The sequence below is a fragment of the Chiloscyllium plagiosum genome, chromosome 13 (assembly GCF_004010195.1).
Source record: "Chiloscyllium plagiosum isolate BGI_BamShark_2017 chromosome 13, ASM401019v2, whole genome shotgun sequence".
NCBI lineage: Eukaryota > Metazoa > Chordata > Chondrichthyes > Orectolobiformes > Hemiscylliidae > Chiloscyllium > Chiloscyllium plagiosum.
The window spans coordinates 65,562,061-65,578,149 of record NC_057722.1 but is presented as its reverse complement, the minus strand read 5'-3'; the positions used below and the strand labels follow the sequence as shown (position 1 = coordinate 65,578,149).

The following is a 16,089-nucleotide window of genomic DNA, read 5'->3' as shown; positions in this document are numbered from 1 at the left end:
CATTATTCCTGATGAAGGGCTTTTGCCCGAAACGTCGATTTCGAAACTCCTTGAATGCTGCCTGAACTGCTGTGCTCTTCCAGCACCACTAACCCAGAATCTGGTTTCCAGCATCTGCAGTCATTGTTTTTACCTCCAATAAGAAAAGTCCCAGCCTTTTTTTTATAACTAACAGCTAGCAACATTCTGGGTTAATCCACTGCACCTTTTGAACCCACTGCAACTTAATCTTCACCTTCCTCTAACCCGGCGACCAGAACTGGACACCGTACTCCAGGAGAGGGCTCATTAATGTCCAGCAAACCTTCAACATGATTTCCCAACTCCTATACTCAGCTCCACAGTGCTGAATTCAAGATGACATTAGTTCACTTTTGAAGGTGCTGAGCGAATCCTTGCTGAAACCACTGCCCGGCTGAATGTGACTGTTCCCAGAATCAGTTATCAACTTTTAAATTTTGGCTCAAGTGCTCTTCATTTCTTTTGCCAAGACTGACATTGAATTTACTGATGGAACGCTGTCATGATCAACCTTTTAAATGGTTTCTCTCTCCACAGATGTGCTTGGCACGTCCAATGTTTTTGACATTATTTGTTTTTATTTTAAACCGCGGTTCAATGCCGAGCGCACGCAATTAAGTAAAACAAACTAACCACAGGTTTCATTTCTCCGATCAACTATTTCTAATAAACGTGTTAAGGTCTCAGTTAGAACCTGCAACGGACAACTGTGGTAGCATGCAAAGTTATTTTACACTTAAGGTTCGTACTGGCTGGACTGATCACTCGTAATTTACGTTAAGATGGCTCCTATTAAGAACACATCGAAGTATTAACAAACAGATGTACTAAATAAAAATGTTGCAACGCTCTTGTGGCACAGTGATAGTGTCCCGATCTGTGGATAGAATGCCAGCTTATTTTGCCTAGAGATTGCGATAGCATCAATGGACTGGATGATTAAAATTAAGTAAAGCTTCTGTAAAATAGTTAGTTTAATTATCTGGGATATTTTAATTCTGCACCTGTGAAATCTCTTAGTATGGGCAAAGGGTGAAGGTGCAGATGTCATCGGCATGTGAACAGTGCAGATTAACTTCAAGGAGTACATTTCGAATACAGGGGTGTATAAGACAGCCCCAGCAATGGTGACCACAAATTGTAGTAAAACAAAACTTCCCATAGTTCACTAATATCCACACTTCATGTGTTTTCCTGTAACGTTCTGATGAAGGATAACTGGACCCGAAACGTTAATTGTGATTTCTCTCCACAAATGCTGCCCGGCCTGCTGAGATTTTCCTGCAATTTCCGTTTTTGCTCCATGCAATGTAATCCACTCTTAATCTCATTGGCAGGTGATCCAGGAAGTCAGCTCAAGTGGAACTGGGGACTGGAAACAAATATTGATTTTCCCCGCACTGTCCGCATCTCAGAAAGGGTAAAAATGAACCAATATGACCGATTTTCGTAATCATTTTTAAATATTCTCTTGCCATAGTTTCTTCCTATTCATCGCTAAGATTCTGAAATGAGACTTTCAAAGTAGTATCTTTGAAGAAGAGGAATAATAGTCCTGTTATAAACCTCTGGTTAGACCGACCCCAACAACAATCAATATTAGCTGTATTGGCAGGTCTCGCCATCCCGAATGAACATACTAATAGGGATGTAACTGAAAATTTCGTGCGTTTGGATCACCCATAAACATTGCAAAGTTTGGATAGATGATGGATTCAATGGTGAACTTAACATCAAATCGTATACTGTTTTCACATATTTGTTCACATTGTACAAATGCCATCTCTTACCATAGGGATTCTGAAGGTACCGATGGAAGGTGCTATTGCTAAAGACTGCGTGGATCCAGCATCAGCAACAATCGCAGAAACAGTGGAGGAGCTTTTACAGTTAGCAGAGGGCACAGTTGCCTCAAGTTTGTTCAGAAACGCCATAGCTGCTTTTACCGAAAACGGGGTCAACGTACAAGAATCGTATATGCGGTATCCCAGTGTGACACCCGGAAGTAGAGCTGTACTGTTATTTATTTCCTCGATTGCAAAAATCATCGCCAGCGCAAAACGGAAAGGTCTGAACTGAAAGCTGCAGAGAAAGTGAAGAAACTTTAAAGAAAAAACACAGGAAAAAAGAACGAGGGACCACCACATAGCTATTATTAGCTAAATAAATAATAAACCACACCGCTGTCTCTAAATTGGAAGTTAGTGGATATATGTTCTCATGCAGACCTTGAGCACAAAATCTTAACAGACATTAATCAAAGACATTAGATCAGTGGTGCTGGAAAAGCACAGCAGGTCATGCAGCATCCGAGGAGCAGGAAAATCGACGTTTCCGGCAAAAGCCCTTCATCAGGAATCAGACATGGCAATTTGCCCAGTTTCAAACACGACTTTCAGGGAACCCTCGACCTTTTTTTCCTTAGATACAATCGAAGTATTTCGTTGAAAATTAAGAGTGTTTTCACATTTTCTCTCCGTTAATTATCCCTCATTTTAAAATGTTAAAAGACGTTTCTGAGTTTTGATTACTAGACTGAATGTGGGAACTTGCGTTGCATACACTGACCGAGGTTTTACCAATCTTACAACATTGACTAGATTGCAAAAGTACCTGATTGGTTCTAAAGCACATTGGAACGGATCGCAAAAATAAAGTTAATGATGTTTTTTTTAATCTTAAATTCACGAATTAATTTAGAATGTGACGCAGCATGAGGGCAGATGATTTCCATTTTACGAAACAAATTAGAGTATCTGATGGCACCAACTAACCTGAAACATTTTGCCGGCTCCGGGTGATGGCCGAATGAGAGACGCTGATGCTCAACGTGATAAGAATGCACGTCAAAAATTCCACCCAGAGTGATATCTCCATCCTTCGACAAGCCCAGTAAATCAAACCTACCCCAACGTTTGCAAGCCTGCTCATTACTAGACCATGCCAGGGCAACAACAGAAATTATCGTGAAAAGAAACCAACAATGCATATTTGACAGGGCAAGTAATTGTCCTCGCCTGAATAGTAGGATGGCTGATTTTATATATATATATATATATATATAGACTCCAGCTATTCCCATGAAAATCGCCTTCATGTGTGTCGAATCGTTTTCAAACTCCGTTGAACATCAACAAATTACTTGGCTAGTCCCTGAAGAAAACACATCACCACTTTCTTCAGTATGAGAATCTGGAAGGAAACAATGGCACCTGGGTACTTCCAATCGAATTGAGGCGGTATGGTCGCACAATGGGTCCACTGCTACCTGACAGGACTAAAGATCTCGGGTTCGATTCTAGCCTCGGTCGGCTGTTTGTGTGGAGGTTGCACATCCTCCCCTGTTGTTGTTAGCGTTTCGCCATGGCGTCCTCGGAATTCTGAAGTGATCGTCCAATAGAAGAGTTGTGGGATTTAGCGGCTGCGTAGTATTGTCATCTCCACACAGTGATCCCCATATTCTTTCCGCCAATGTGAATTTGGGTCAAATTATTGTTTGTTCATTTTGCAAATATACCAAAGGCTACCACTTTTGGGTTTGTAAACTTCCTGCCTTATCAAATTATTTGGAAGGGAAAATGGTCTCATTCACCTGCACATCAAGTTTAGATTAGATTAGATTACATTAGATTAGATTACAGTGTGGAAACAGGCCCTTCGGCCCAACAAGTCCACACCGACCTGCCGAAGCGAATTGGAAGGGAAAATGGTCTCATTCACCTGCACATCAAGTTACCAAAACTGTTTAATGCAAGGACATCCCAAATGATTTCTCATCCATCAACTTAAGCTCTTGGCCTTGGCCAGAGATAAGTAGCCCACTTGATGTAGTGGCTTTGTGAATGGTGAAGGTCACTGACCTTCGGGCCTGACCTGCCTCCTGGATGCAGCACAATATCATCTTTGAGTGTCAGAGCCCAATGACGACCACAAGTTGTGATTTGGTTATTAAGCAGGAATTGATCTATTTAAGATCATTAGTTGAGCTGCTAAGGTACTCACTTAAATATTTTCTGGTCACCCTGTCCAGAAATGTTATTGCAGAGTAGATGGGACTTGAATCAGACCTCCTAGTTCAGAGATACGTTTATTTCAATGTACCACAGGAGGCAATGAAAAGTGCTTGTTTGTGCTTGCTGAAGGCTTTACCTCAAGATATGCAGGGTATGCATGCAAAAGAAATATATTCAAGAATTTCTCCCTTCTAAAATTCCTATCCATAATTGCCATGATGTTAACAATGCATCAATCAATCGGAACTGATTGGCCTACCAATCAGCACTGGTAAAAGGAAAATTGTGGGTGCTAGTATTTCCATGTGATCTGCTGTTTATAATCTTCTAGATTGGAGAGAGTAGGAGATGTCATCAAAAGAACAATGGCACTACAGTGAATCTTGTATAGGATGTTCTTGGATGCTCTTGGGCACCAGCAGTTAAGGGAGTACATGCTGAATGTGATGGATAGTGTGTCAAGTGGGCTACTTATCCACAGTCAGGGTCAAGAGCTTACGTTGATGGATGAGAAATCATTTGGAATGTCCCTGCATTGAATAAAATTATGCTAACTGCTTTTCTTATCCTTCCTGCTTTTACCCAGTCTCCCTAATAATTAGCAATGTTTAGTTGTTCACCAAAGTATTGTTGCTTCAAAAAAAAAGAGGGCTGAAGTCTTTCACAGTTCCCAACCCACCTTAAATGCATTGCAGCTCTGTTCCAGCTTGCAAGTAAGGACATCAGCTGCCAGAAAATATCCCCAAATGGTTCCGGCTCTATACTTACCAACTCTGTTAAGCAGGCTGCTTTGGACTGGATAGTGATAAAACTTTCAAATGTTCCCAGAGTAACAATCATCTAGCCAAGTGAAGAATATGAATAAGACTCCCGATTTATGACTTCTAAAAAGTGGACAGCTGCTGTGCAGAGAAGATGAGTTACTTAGTACAGAATTATAAGCCAATGACCTGCTCATGTGGCTAATATACTGACATGTTTTGCTCATTTTGGATTCTGGTCAATTGTAGGCCTCAGGCTATTAATTGTAGAGCATAGATTTAGCAATGTTAAAGCCATTGACCTACAATGAGAACTGATTGGTTAATTTCTTGATGGAAATGGGCAGTTTTCAAGGATTTATGTGTCATCAGTGTTGCTTGTCACTTCTCAGCCCAAGTCTCTGTGTTATCTAGGTCTTGCTGCATTACAACTTCAGGTGTTTCAGATTCTCATGAGTTGGGGATGGTCTATACATTGTGCAATCATCAGAGAACACTCCCACTTCTGGACTTCTGAGGCATGGTCAATGATAAATTAGGTAAAGATGACTGGGCCTAGGACACTGTGTGATTTCTGCACTGATCTCCTGGCTTTGAGATGATTGACATCCAGTAGAGCCATGAACTTCATTTGTGCAACATGAGCCTTCAACCAAGGAGTATTTGTCTAACAATTCACATTAATTGGACTTTTGCTATGGCTCCTAGATGTCACACGTAAACATTCTTGGAGTCATAGAGTCCTATAGCACAGAGACAAGCCCTTTGGCCCAAACTGGTCCATGCCAACCAAAATGCCCATCCACATTAACCACATTTCCCTGCACTTGGCCCATATCCTTCTAATTCTTTCCTATCCATGTATTTGTCCAAATGCCTTTTAAGTGTTGTTAATGTACTCACCTGAACCACTTCTGCTGGCAGCTCATTCTATGTGTGTACCAACTTCTGAGTAAAAAAGTTGCCCATTGGGTTCCCTTTTATTCTTTCCCCTCTAACCTTAAACTGATGCTCTCTAGTCCTCAATTCCCTAACCCTGGGAAACAGACTGAATACATTCAACCTATGCATGCCTCTCATGATCTTAATCACCTCTATTAGGATTCCAACAACCTAATTAATGAAGTCAGGATCTGAGTAGCTGTGGTGAAAGCCAAGCTTAGCAACCCATGAGATTATTGCTGAATAAATGTCAGTTTATCACACCTTTGACAACATTTTTGGTTAAGGACTACACTGATGGAGTGACAGTTGTACTTTGAGGAATCTTGCAAATTAATTGTCTTCCACACTGTTGTCCTGATTATTTCCATTATTATGAATGGGAATGTGAACCCCTCCATTGGGTATAGCTCACTTAGGTTTTTTCAATTGCATGCTACATCGACTGTTTGATATGGAGGTGGAAACTTGCAGGTTGGTACCTCATTTTTAGACTTAACTGCTTACTGCTTCTGACATGATTTCTTACATTCTTCTTTGAATTGTGGTTGATGTGTGATTTGATTACAGTTGTAAAATGGAGAGTTGAGAGTGTGGTCCTGGAAAAGCACAACCATCAGGCAGTATCCGATGAGCAGGTGATTTGACGTTTTGGGCATAAGCCCTTCATCAGGAATGAGGCTTGTGGGCCAATGGAAGGGGATGGGGCTGGTGGGGAAGGTAGCTGAGAGTATGATAGGTAGATGAAGGTGGGGGTGAAGTTCTCAGAAAGGGGCCTACACAACCAATTATAACATGCATGAAAGGTTCTTCAAGTGTGGGAATTGGCAACAAAGGCGCTGGTTTTATTATTACCTGTGTCTTACCCACCATTTGGTATGAATGACCCATATGGCAAAAGGTAACCATATCCTTGTGCATTCCAGGCCAATAAAAATGTTTTCCAACCTTAGCCTGAGTCTTTCGCACCCCTAGGTGACCTCCTACAGATAGTTCATGTGCTACCCGTAATACTTCATCTCTGTATGCTACCGGCAACACAATCTGGTGCACTTCAGCCCATTTCTCCTCTGCACTAATCTGGAAGGGTCTCCACTTCCGTCTGAGGATTCTATCTTTCAGATGATAATCCTCAGGAATAATCTCTGCCTCCTTTTTATAATATGCACCCACATATATATCTTCTTTTGTGTTGTCTTGCTGTTGCAAGTCTCTTAGTCTTTCAGGCTAAACACTTCTGTCTGACCCTCTGCCTGTTCAGGTTTTTCCTGCATCTTTACGTCATACAGTCTGTCCACTAACTGAACCTCAACTCCTTCATCTTTTTCCATAATTTTTGCTTCATACTGTGACTTATAATAGTGGGTTCTGGTTATTACACAGTATGGGAAAGTACCAGGGTATTTCTGTTTTAACTCCTCAGTTCCTTGGTCTTCCTTGGGCTTCTACACAACAAGGGGTGTCACTCCCACCTTGGATTTTGCCAAGTCATTCTCAAGAACAAACCAAATTCCTGGAATTGACACTCTCTCAATCACACCCACTGTAACTTCCCCAGTCTTGAGTTGGCACTCCAACCTGATCTTACAAAGGGTAACACTAAATTTCTGTCCATCTAGCCCACAAGTTACCACACTGTCAGGTAAAAGATCAGAAATAATGCAAATTTGCTCATTTTACTATCAGCAACTGGTTAGATCTTGTATCTCTCAAAATTATAACTTCTTGTTCTTTCTGAGTAAACTTTACCCACAGAGGCAAAATCTTTGTAGAGATCAGGTACTAACTCAATACCCAGCCCCTGCCTAGGCTGTGCACAGTCCTGCAGCTCCTCGGCTCTTTTTCCAGTCTCCTTTACTACCTTCACTAATGCCACTGGCTTAGATTCTTTTATCACATCTTTTCCCACGATGCCTTTCTTTAACAACCAGCACTGTGACTTTACATGTCCCACTTTACTACAGTGGAAACGCCTGAGGCATTTCACCTTCTTTCCACCCTCTTGGGCTTCTTTTTTATCCTGTGGTGAACTCTTACCGGTGTTCTCTACTCTTTGTTTTGTCGTATAGGATCTCCCTTTCTCTCAACTTCTATCCCTCACAGGACAAACTTCTGGCTGGAAACTTGCCTTATGCATCAATAAACATTCATCTGCTAATTGTGCTGCCCTTCTCACTTCCTGAACTTTCTGTTCCTCCACGTGAATTCTTACCATCTCTGAAAGTGAGTTTTTAAATCTTCCAGCAAAATAATCTCTTTGAGAGCCTCAAAGGTTCTATCTATCTTTAAAGCACACACCCATCTATCAAATGACTATGTTTAATTCTTTCGAACTCAAAATAATTCTGACCTAGTTCCTTCTTTGTGTTTCTGAACCGCTGTCTATATGCTTCTGGTACCAATTCATAAGCACATAAAATAGCCTGTTTAACCTCTTCATAACCCCTTGACCCCTCATCTGACAGCACGGCAAATATCTGACTAGCTCTGCCTACCAGTTTAGTCTGAACTAGCATTACCCATAAATCCTTGCACCACTCCATTTGCCCAGCCAATTTTTCAAATGAAATACAGAAGGTTTTAACATCTTTTTCATCAAACTGTGTCAGAGTTTTGCCGTATTTACCTTCTCTTTTAATCTCCATCCTGTTAACTTGATTTTTTGACTAAGTCACAGCTTCTCAAGTTCAAATTCTGTCTCTTTTTGCTCAGCTAAGAACCTTTTCTTTCTTTCTTTTCCTCTCTCTCTTTCTCTCTCCCTTTCTTCTCCCTCTCTCTCTCTTTCTCTCTTCCTTTCTTCTCTCTCTGTTTGCTCAGCTAATTACGATCTCTCTCTGTCTTTTTAGAGTCATAGAGATGTACAGCATGGAAACAGACCCTTCGGTCCAACCCATCCATGTCGACCAGATATCCCAACCTAATCTAGGCCCACCTGCCAGCACCCGGCCCATACCCCTCCAAACCCTTCCTACTCGTATACCCATCCAAATGCCTCTTAAATGTTGCAATTGTACCAGCCTCCACCACATCCTCTGGCAGCTCATTCCATACACGTACCACCCTCTGCGTAAAAAAAGTTGCCCCTTAGGTCTCTTTTATATCTTTCTCCTCTCACCCTAAACCTATGCCCTCTAGTTTTGGACTCCCAAACCTCAGGGAAAAGACTTTGTCTATTTAACCTATCCATGCCCCTCATAATTTTGGAAACCTCTATAAGGTCACCCCTCAGCCTCTGACGCTCCAGGGAAAACAGCCCCAGCCTGTTCAGCCTCTCCCTGTAGCTCAGATCCTCCAACCCTGGCAAAATTCTTGTCAATCTTTTCTGAACTCTTTCAAATTTCACAACATCTTTCCGATAGGAAGGAGACCAGAATTGCACGCAATATTCTAACAGTAGCCTAACCAATGTCCTGTACAGCCGCAACAAGACCTTCCAACTCCTGTAGGAGAAAGTGAGGACTGCAGATGCTGGAGATCAGAGCTGAAAATGTGTTGCTGGAAAAGCGCAGCAGGTCAGGCAGCATCCAAGGAACAGGAGAATCGACGTTTTGGGCATTCCTGAAGAAGGGCTTATGCCCGAAACCTCGATTCTCCTGTTCCTTGGATGATGCCTGACCTGCTGCGTTTTCCAGCAACACAGTTTCAGCTTCCAACTCCTGTACTCAATACTCTGACCAATAAAGGAAAGCATACCAAACGCCTTCTGCGACTCCACTTTCAAGGAGCTATGAACCTGCACTCCAAGGTCTCTTTGCTCAGCAACACTACCTTACCATTAAGTGTATAAGTCCTGCTAAGATTTGCTTTGGGAAAATGCAGCGCCTCGCATTTATCTGAATTAAACTCCATCAACCACTTCTCCGCCCCACTTTCTCTTCTCTTTCTCTATCCCTTTGTTTATCTTCTACCTCTATTTTCATCAATTGTAATGTAAGTTTTTCTACCTCTACTGCACTTGTCAGTTTCTTTGACACATTTAAGTGTTTGAGCAATTCCCTTACAATTTCAGCTTTACTTTTGTCCTTGGTTAAACCTAATTCTAACTTCTTTGCTAACTCTAAAATTATTGCCTTTTTCTTTCTTTCTAAACTTGCTTGGGCAAATTTGAAAATCATCTTCAAATCCCAGACCTCTTTAGCAATTTTAAGAGTCATTTCTCTCATTGTTAATTTAACCAGCCACAAGTCACTAAAATTAAACAAACTGTCTCACACCTATGTTTTATCTAACATAGATAACTAACCTGTAAGTGTTTAAATCTACTGGGCTTTCTTGTACCCCAACTCTATTCAAATCTGTCTAAACCTGTTCAAATCACAAATCAGAGACCAAAACTGTTCAAATCCTGGTGACAAGCCCCCAAACTGTTACAACATGGGTTAAACCTCTCTGCTAATTAAACCAGCAACACAGAAATGATTCACCACATGCTGTAATCTATTAAAATTGGAGAGGCAAAGAACTATCCCAAAAGTCACCATTTAAAGTAAAAAATAATAATTTTATTCTTTAAGTCAAACAGAGAATATTAACTAACAATGATTTACAATGATTTTTTACCTCCCCCTGCACAATACTAGTCCAATAAAAATCCCAATTAAGATTTCCAAAATAAAACATTTACATTTCAAAACCAGGCAGCTTTCAGTTCTTCTCTGTATTCCTATGTTCTTTTCTTCTTCTTAGGGATTCTGTTTCACAGGTCATTGATAGATAAAGGTACCTTTCAGAGAACCGATCTTTCTGCAAGCAGCCTTGTTGATTATGACTACTCTTTGCCGTTCTGGCTAACTGTTCAAAATGTTTGATATCTATATATCCTAAAACATTGGATCATTTCATGCTTTGATGGCATCCAAAATAGTAAGATTCAAATTTGATTGGACTTTTGTATCTGGGGCATCACTTAAACTGATTGGCTGAATTTTGAATTTGTTTTTGTGTCCTGGCAACACAGAATCAGGTATGGGTTTCAAACCAAATGTTACAATTTTAAATGTTCAGCACACGTTGTGCTCACCAGAAACTTCAGCTCCCTTAAAGGTACAGTACACCCACAACTTCATAAGACACGGAAGACTGGCGATGAGGAGAAACCTCTTTCCTCAGACATTTTCTGGATTTGGAATTCACTGCCTGTGAGAATAGAGAAGGGGGATTTCTCAAAAAACGGTACAATATATTTGAAAGTAATAAATTTAGGGCATTACAGAGATAGAACTGGAAAAGGCAACTAGCTGTCCAGATCTTCTGGAAGTAATTAAAAGCATGATGGGCAGAATGGCATCCCTTTCTACTGTAAAAGTCTATGATTCTGTCATTGTACCATCGTAACTCTGAGCAACTGTGAACTCAAATTGTGAAAATGCATACTGTATTTTCTGATACCAAGCCTCGTAATCACAATATCATTCTGGAGGGTGTCCTTCAAAGAGAATTGCAATACTGTGGTTGGAATTATCTTTATAATGGAAAAGATGAGCCAGCCAGAAAGAAGGCTTGGATGGAGTTGATGCGAAGTTCAGTTGACGTAGGATAGTCACCAAACCTTGATTGAATATCACCTGCTTTGTTTTACCAAGATGGCTAGTATTAACTTTACAGGGTTCACATCCTTGCAGTTCTTAAATAGCAAACATATCATGGATATCCTTATTGTAAACTCATAAAGGAGACAGATTCATATACAGATGCAAAGCATCTGCAGCAGGAGCCCACATTCAGTCAGAATTGAACACTGTATTACCAAGGGTGAATGACCGCTTGAATCAGGCATGAAAGTGTTTTGCTTGTAATGGAAACTGACACAGGTGATCATTCTGTTGACATTATCTGAGGAATGTGTGACATTGTGTTTGTCTCTAGTTCCTGGGAACTGGATAGGACATAATGCTGGTGAGTAACCCATGGATGTAATGACCCCAAATGAAGGGGAGGCAACGGAAACTGAATGAGAGGCAGCAGGGTGAAGGTGAACTGTATAATGACATCATAGCGAGTAAGTAAAACAATGAGTGGAAAAACCAATCTTTCTGTTAAGTGATAAATGTCACACTCCTGTGGGCACAGAAACATTCAAATCAATGACAGGCTGTTTTAATTCAGGACTGCATAATGCATTAGTACCATTCTTATCTATCACACAAGTTGAGCAGTCAGTGAAGAATCAAGAAAGAATCTATGAAGAAAACACTCCACAAAAGGATGGCCATCTTAGGAAGTAACAAGACACCAGTCGAATGCATGCTTCAGCAGTGCAGCTACTCTTGTATCTGTGGGATTTTAAGTTTTTTTTTCAATTAAATCATGGGACACAGGCTTCATTGGAGGAGCCACTATTTATTGCTAATGTCCAGCTGTCCATCAGAAGATGATGTCTTAAACCACCATCATCCATTTAGATTGGATACCTCCTACAATGCTTTTAAGGAGAATTTTTTAAATGATCTTGAATCAGCAACGGAATGAATGCCATTAAATTTCCTAGTCTGAATGCTGAGTGGCTTCAAGAGGAACTTGAAGGAGTAATATTTCTATATATCTGCGGCCCTTGTCCTTCCAGATAACACCTGTCCTGGGTTTGGAAGTTGCTTTCGAAGCAGCTTTGGTGAATATCTGCGTTACATCTTGTAGAAGGCACATACTTATGCTTCTGCGTATTCATGCAGGAGGGAATGAATGTTTGTGAATGTGGTGCAAACCAAGCTGTCTGCTTTGTTCTGGATGGTGTCACACTTCTACAGAATCTATGGGAGAAATGGTGAGATTTCCATCACATTCCTGACCTTTGCCTTGGTGATAATGGAAAGGCTTTGGGGAATCAGGAGGTGAATTACACCATGCCGTATTCTGTGCTTTTGACATGCTCTTACACTGAAGTACTTGTATCGTGTTCCAGTCATAGATATCAGCAATACAGGAAAAGGTCATTCATGATATCAGGGTCACATCAGTCAAACATCAGCACAAGATATTTTAATCTTTTTTTTCTAGCATTTTGCTCATAGGCTTGTATGCCTTGGCTTCGTAACTGCACATCGAGATATGTCTTAAATACTAGGACTGTTTCTGCCTCTACCAACCATAAAAAAGGCAATGAATTCCACACTCTCACCACGCTCAGGATGAAAAGGCTTTTGTTTCACATCTCATCTAAACCTTCTAACCCTTAACTTTAATTTATGCCCCTGGGCATCTCAAGACTGAAACCTATCCAAGGTCGATCTGCACACAAGTTTAAAATGCTCCCTTTTCTGTGTTGCAAATGGGACTGAACTATGTGTGATCATTACATGTCTCATCTTCTGATTGAGAAATTTCATTGGTAAAGTGGCTGGACATTGCTGTCTCCAACAACTTAGTGCTAATTATAGCTCTATCCAACAGATAGTTTACCATTGGTTTCCATTATATTTCAGATTCATAAGGCTGCCCACTATCAAATACTGCCTCACACAAGGGATAGTACTCTGAACTCATTTTGAGTTTTTTGGCCATCATTGGACTACAGTAGCAAAGAGGGCTGGTGCCAAGTCCAGACAGAACACAATGACTGTCAGTACTTGAGACACTCGTTTACTGATGTGCTGTATAGATGTAATAAAACTCCTATACATTTTCATATTCCAGTCCATTCACAATATGGACCAGCATTTTATTTGGATTTATGTGAATACCAAGCACAGCTGTGGGTTTCAGAAATTCCTATGTTGCCTGGAAACCTTACAGCTAAAGGGAGGTGATGATTGCAACATGGAAGAGATAAAATTATTTCTATGCTGATGGATCATAGGAAACAGGAGGACTATCTTCCACCAACACCACTGTTCCATATCTCAGTCCCTGAGGTAACATGTCTCCATCACAGGATTGGCAATCCTCCATGTGCAACTGCATTCACCTCCTGAAACACTTCCCCAAGGTCTTGTCTTGAGAAAGATCTACAGTCATGCTCTCATCCAGGATTGCTAACTTCTCCCACACTCTGAACTCATTTCCAATTAACTGAGTCAGAGAGACGAGTAAGACTTCAAAATAAAATACTTCCAATCACTCCATGTAAGTTCCTATGGCTTATCAGATAATTAAGAAGTTTCTGTAATTTTGCCCAAAATGAACACCAACACTTGTTTCACCTTTACTTAGAAAAGAAATGATTCATATTCAGGCACATTTTGTAGCTAATGCACACAAATAATGTATAAATGTGTGGAAACACAAATTTGAAATCTCTATTGGTTTCAATCAAAATAGAAAACTGCTAGTACGATATGAGAGTCCGCATGAAGAATGGCCATTTCAGAATTGACTTGGTAAGTTATGTGTTTGAAATGAGAGTCTAGAATAGAGTGGTGCTGGAAAAACACAGCAGTTCAGGCAGCATCCGAGGAATAAAAAAATCGACATTTTGGGCAAAAGCCCTTCATCAGGAATACAGGCAGAGAGCCTGAAGGATGGCGAGATAAGTGAGAGGATGGTGGGGTGGGGAGAAAGTAGCATTGAGTACAATAGGTGAGTGGGGGAGGGGATGAAGGTGATAGGTTAGGGGGCAAGGTGGACTGGACAGGTGGAAAAGAAGATAGGCAGGTAGGACAAGGCATGGGGACAGTGCTGAGCTGGAAGTTTGGAACTGGGATGAGGTGGGGGAAGGGAAAATGAGGAAACTGTTGAAGACCACATTGATGCCCTGGGGTTGAAGTGTTCTGAGGCGGAAGATTAGGCATTCTTCCTCCAGGTGTCTGGTGGTGAGGGAGCGGCAGTGAAGGACGCCCAGGACCTCCATGTCCTCGGCAGAGTGGGAGGGCGAGTTGAAATGTTAGGCCACAGGGCGGTGTGGTTGATTGGTGCAGGTGTCCCAGAGATGTTCCCTAAAGCGCTCTGCTAGGAGGCGTCCAGTCTCCTCAATGTAGAGGCGACCGCATCGGGAGCAGCGGATACAATAAATGATATTGGTGGATGTGTAGGTAAAACTTTGATGGATGTGGAAGGCTCCTTTACGGTCTTGGATGGAGGTGAGGGAGGAGGTGTGGGTGCAGATTTTGCAATTCCTGCGGTGGCAGGGGAAGGTGCCAGGATGAGAGGGTGGGTTGTAGGGGAGCGTGGACCTGACCAGGTAGTCACAGAGGGAACGGTCTTTGCGGAAGGCAGAAAGGGGTGGGGAGGGAAATATATCCCTGGATATGGGATGGCATTTTTGCAGGAGGTAGGGTGGGAAGAGACATAATCCAGGTAGCTGTGGGAGTCGGTGGATTTGTAAAAAAATGTCGGTGTCAAGTCAGTCATCATTAATGGAGATGGAGAGGTCCAGGAAGGGGAGGGAGGTGTCAGAGATGGTCCAGGTAAATTTAAGGTCAGGGTAGAATGTGTTGGTGAAGTTGATGAATTGCTCAACCTCCTCGCGGGAGCACAAGGTGGCGCCAATGCAGTCATCTATGTAACGGATGAAGAGGTGAGGAGTGTTGCTGGTGTAATTGCGGAAGATGGACTGTTCTACATAACCAACAAAGAGGTAGGCATAGCTGAGGCACATACAGGTGCCCATGGCTACCCCTTTGGTCTGGAGGAAGTGGGAGGATTCAAAGGCGAAATTGTTAAGGGTGAGGACCAGTTCGGCCAAACGAATGAGAGTGTCGGTGGAAGGGTACTGTTGGGGACGTCGGGAGAGGAAGAAACGGAGGGCTTGGAGGCCCTGGTCATGGTGGATGGAGGTGTAGAGGGATTGGATATCCATGGTGAAGATGAGACGTTGGGGGCCGGGGAACGGAAGTCTTGGAGGAGATGGAAGGCATGGGTGGTGTCTCGAACATATGTGGGGAGTTCCTGGACTAGGGGGCATAGGACAGTGTTGAGATAGGTAGAAATGAGTTCAGTGGGGCAGGAGAATGCTGAGACAATGGATCGGTCAAGGTGGTCAGGCTTGTGGATCTTGGGAAGGAGATAGAACCGGGCAGTGCGGGGATCCCGGACTATGAGGTTGGAAGCTGAGGGTGGGAGATCTCCTGAGGTGATGAGGTTCTGTATGGTCTGGGAGATGATGGTTTGGTGATGGGGGTGGGGTCATGGTCGAGAGGGCGGTAGGAAGAGGTGCCCTCAAGTTGGCATTTGGCTTCAGCGGTGTAGAGGTCAGTGCGCCAGACTACCACTGCGCCCCCTTTATCTGCTGGTTTGATGGTGAGGTCGGGATTGGAGCAGAGGGATTGGAGGGCTGCACGTTGTGATGGTAAGAGGTTGGAGTGGGGGAGGGGGTAGACAGGTTGAGGCGGTTAACGCCCCGGTGGCAGTTGGAAATGAAGAGGTCGAAGGTGGGTAATAGGCCAGCGCGGGGTGTCCAGGTGGATGCAGTGTGTTGGAGG

General features: G+C 42.3%; 1 protein-coding gene across 1 annotated transcript in view; it reads right to left on the bottom strand.

The window, feature by feature from the left end:
• Window positions 1-5,726, bottom strand: part of LOC122556158 (extracellular calcium-sensing receptor-like) — a 12,737-nt gene extending 7,011 nt beyond the window's left edge. The window contains 2 exon segments of the mRNA XM_043702667.1: window positions 1,812-2,103; window positions 5,699-5,726. Of these exon segments, the coding sequence (XP_043558602.1) occupies window positions 1,812-2,103; window positions 5,699-5,724 (318 nt within the window). The 5' untranslated portion in view covers window positions 5,725-5,726.
• Window positions 5,727-16,089: the final 10,363 nt, after the last annotated feature.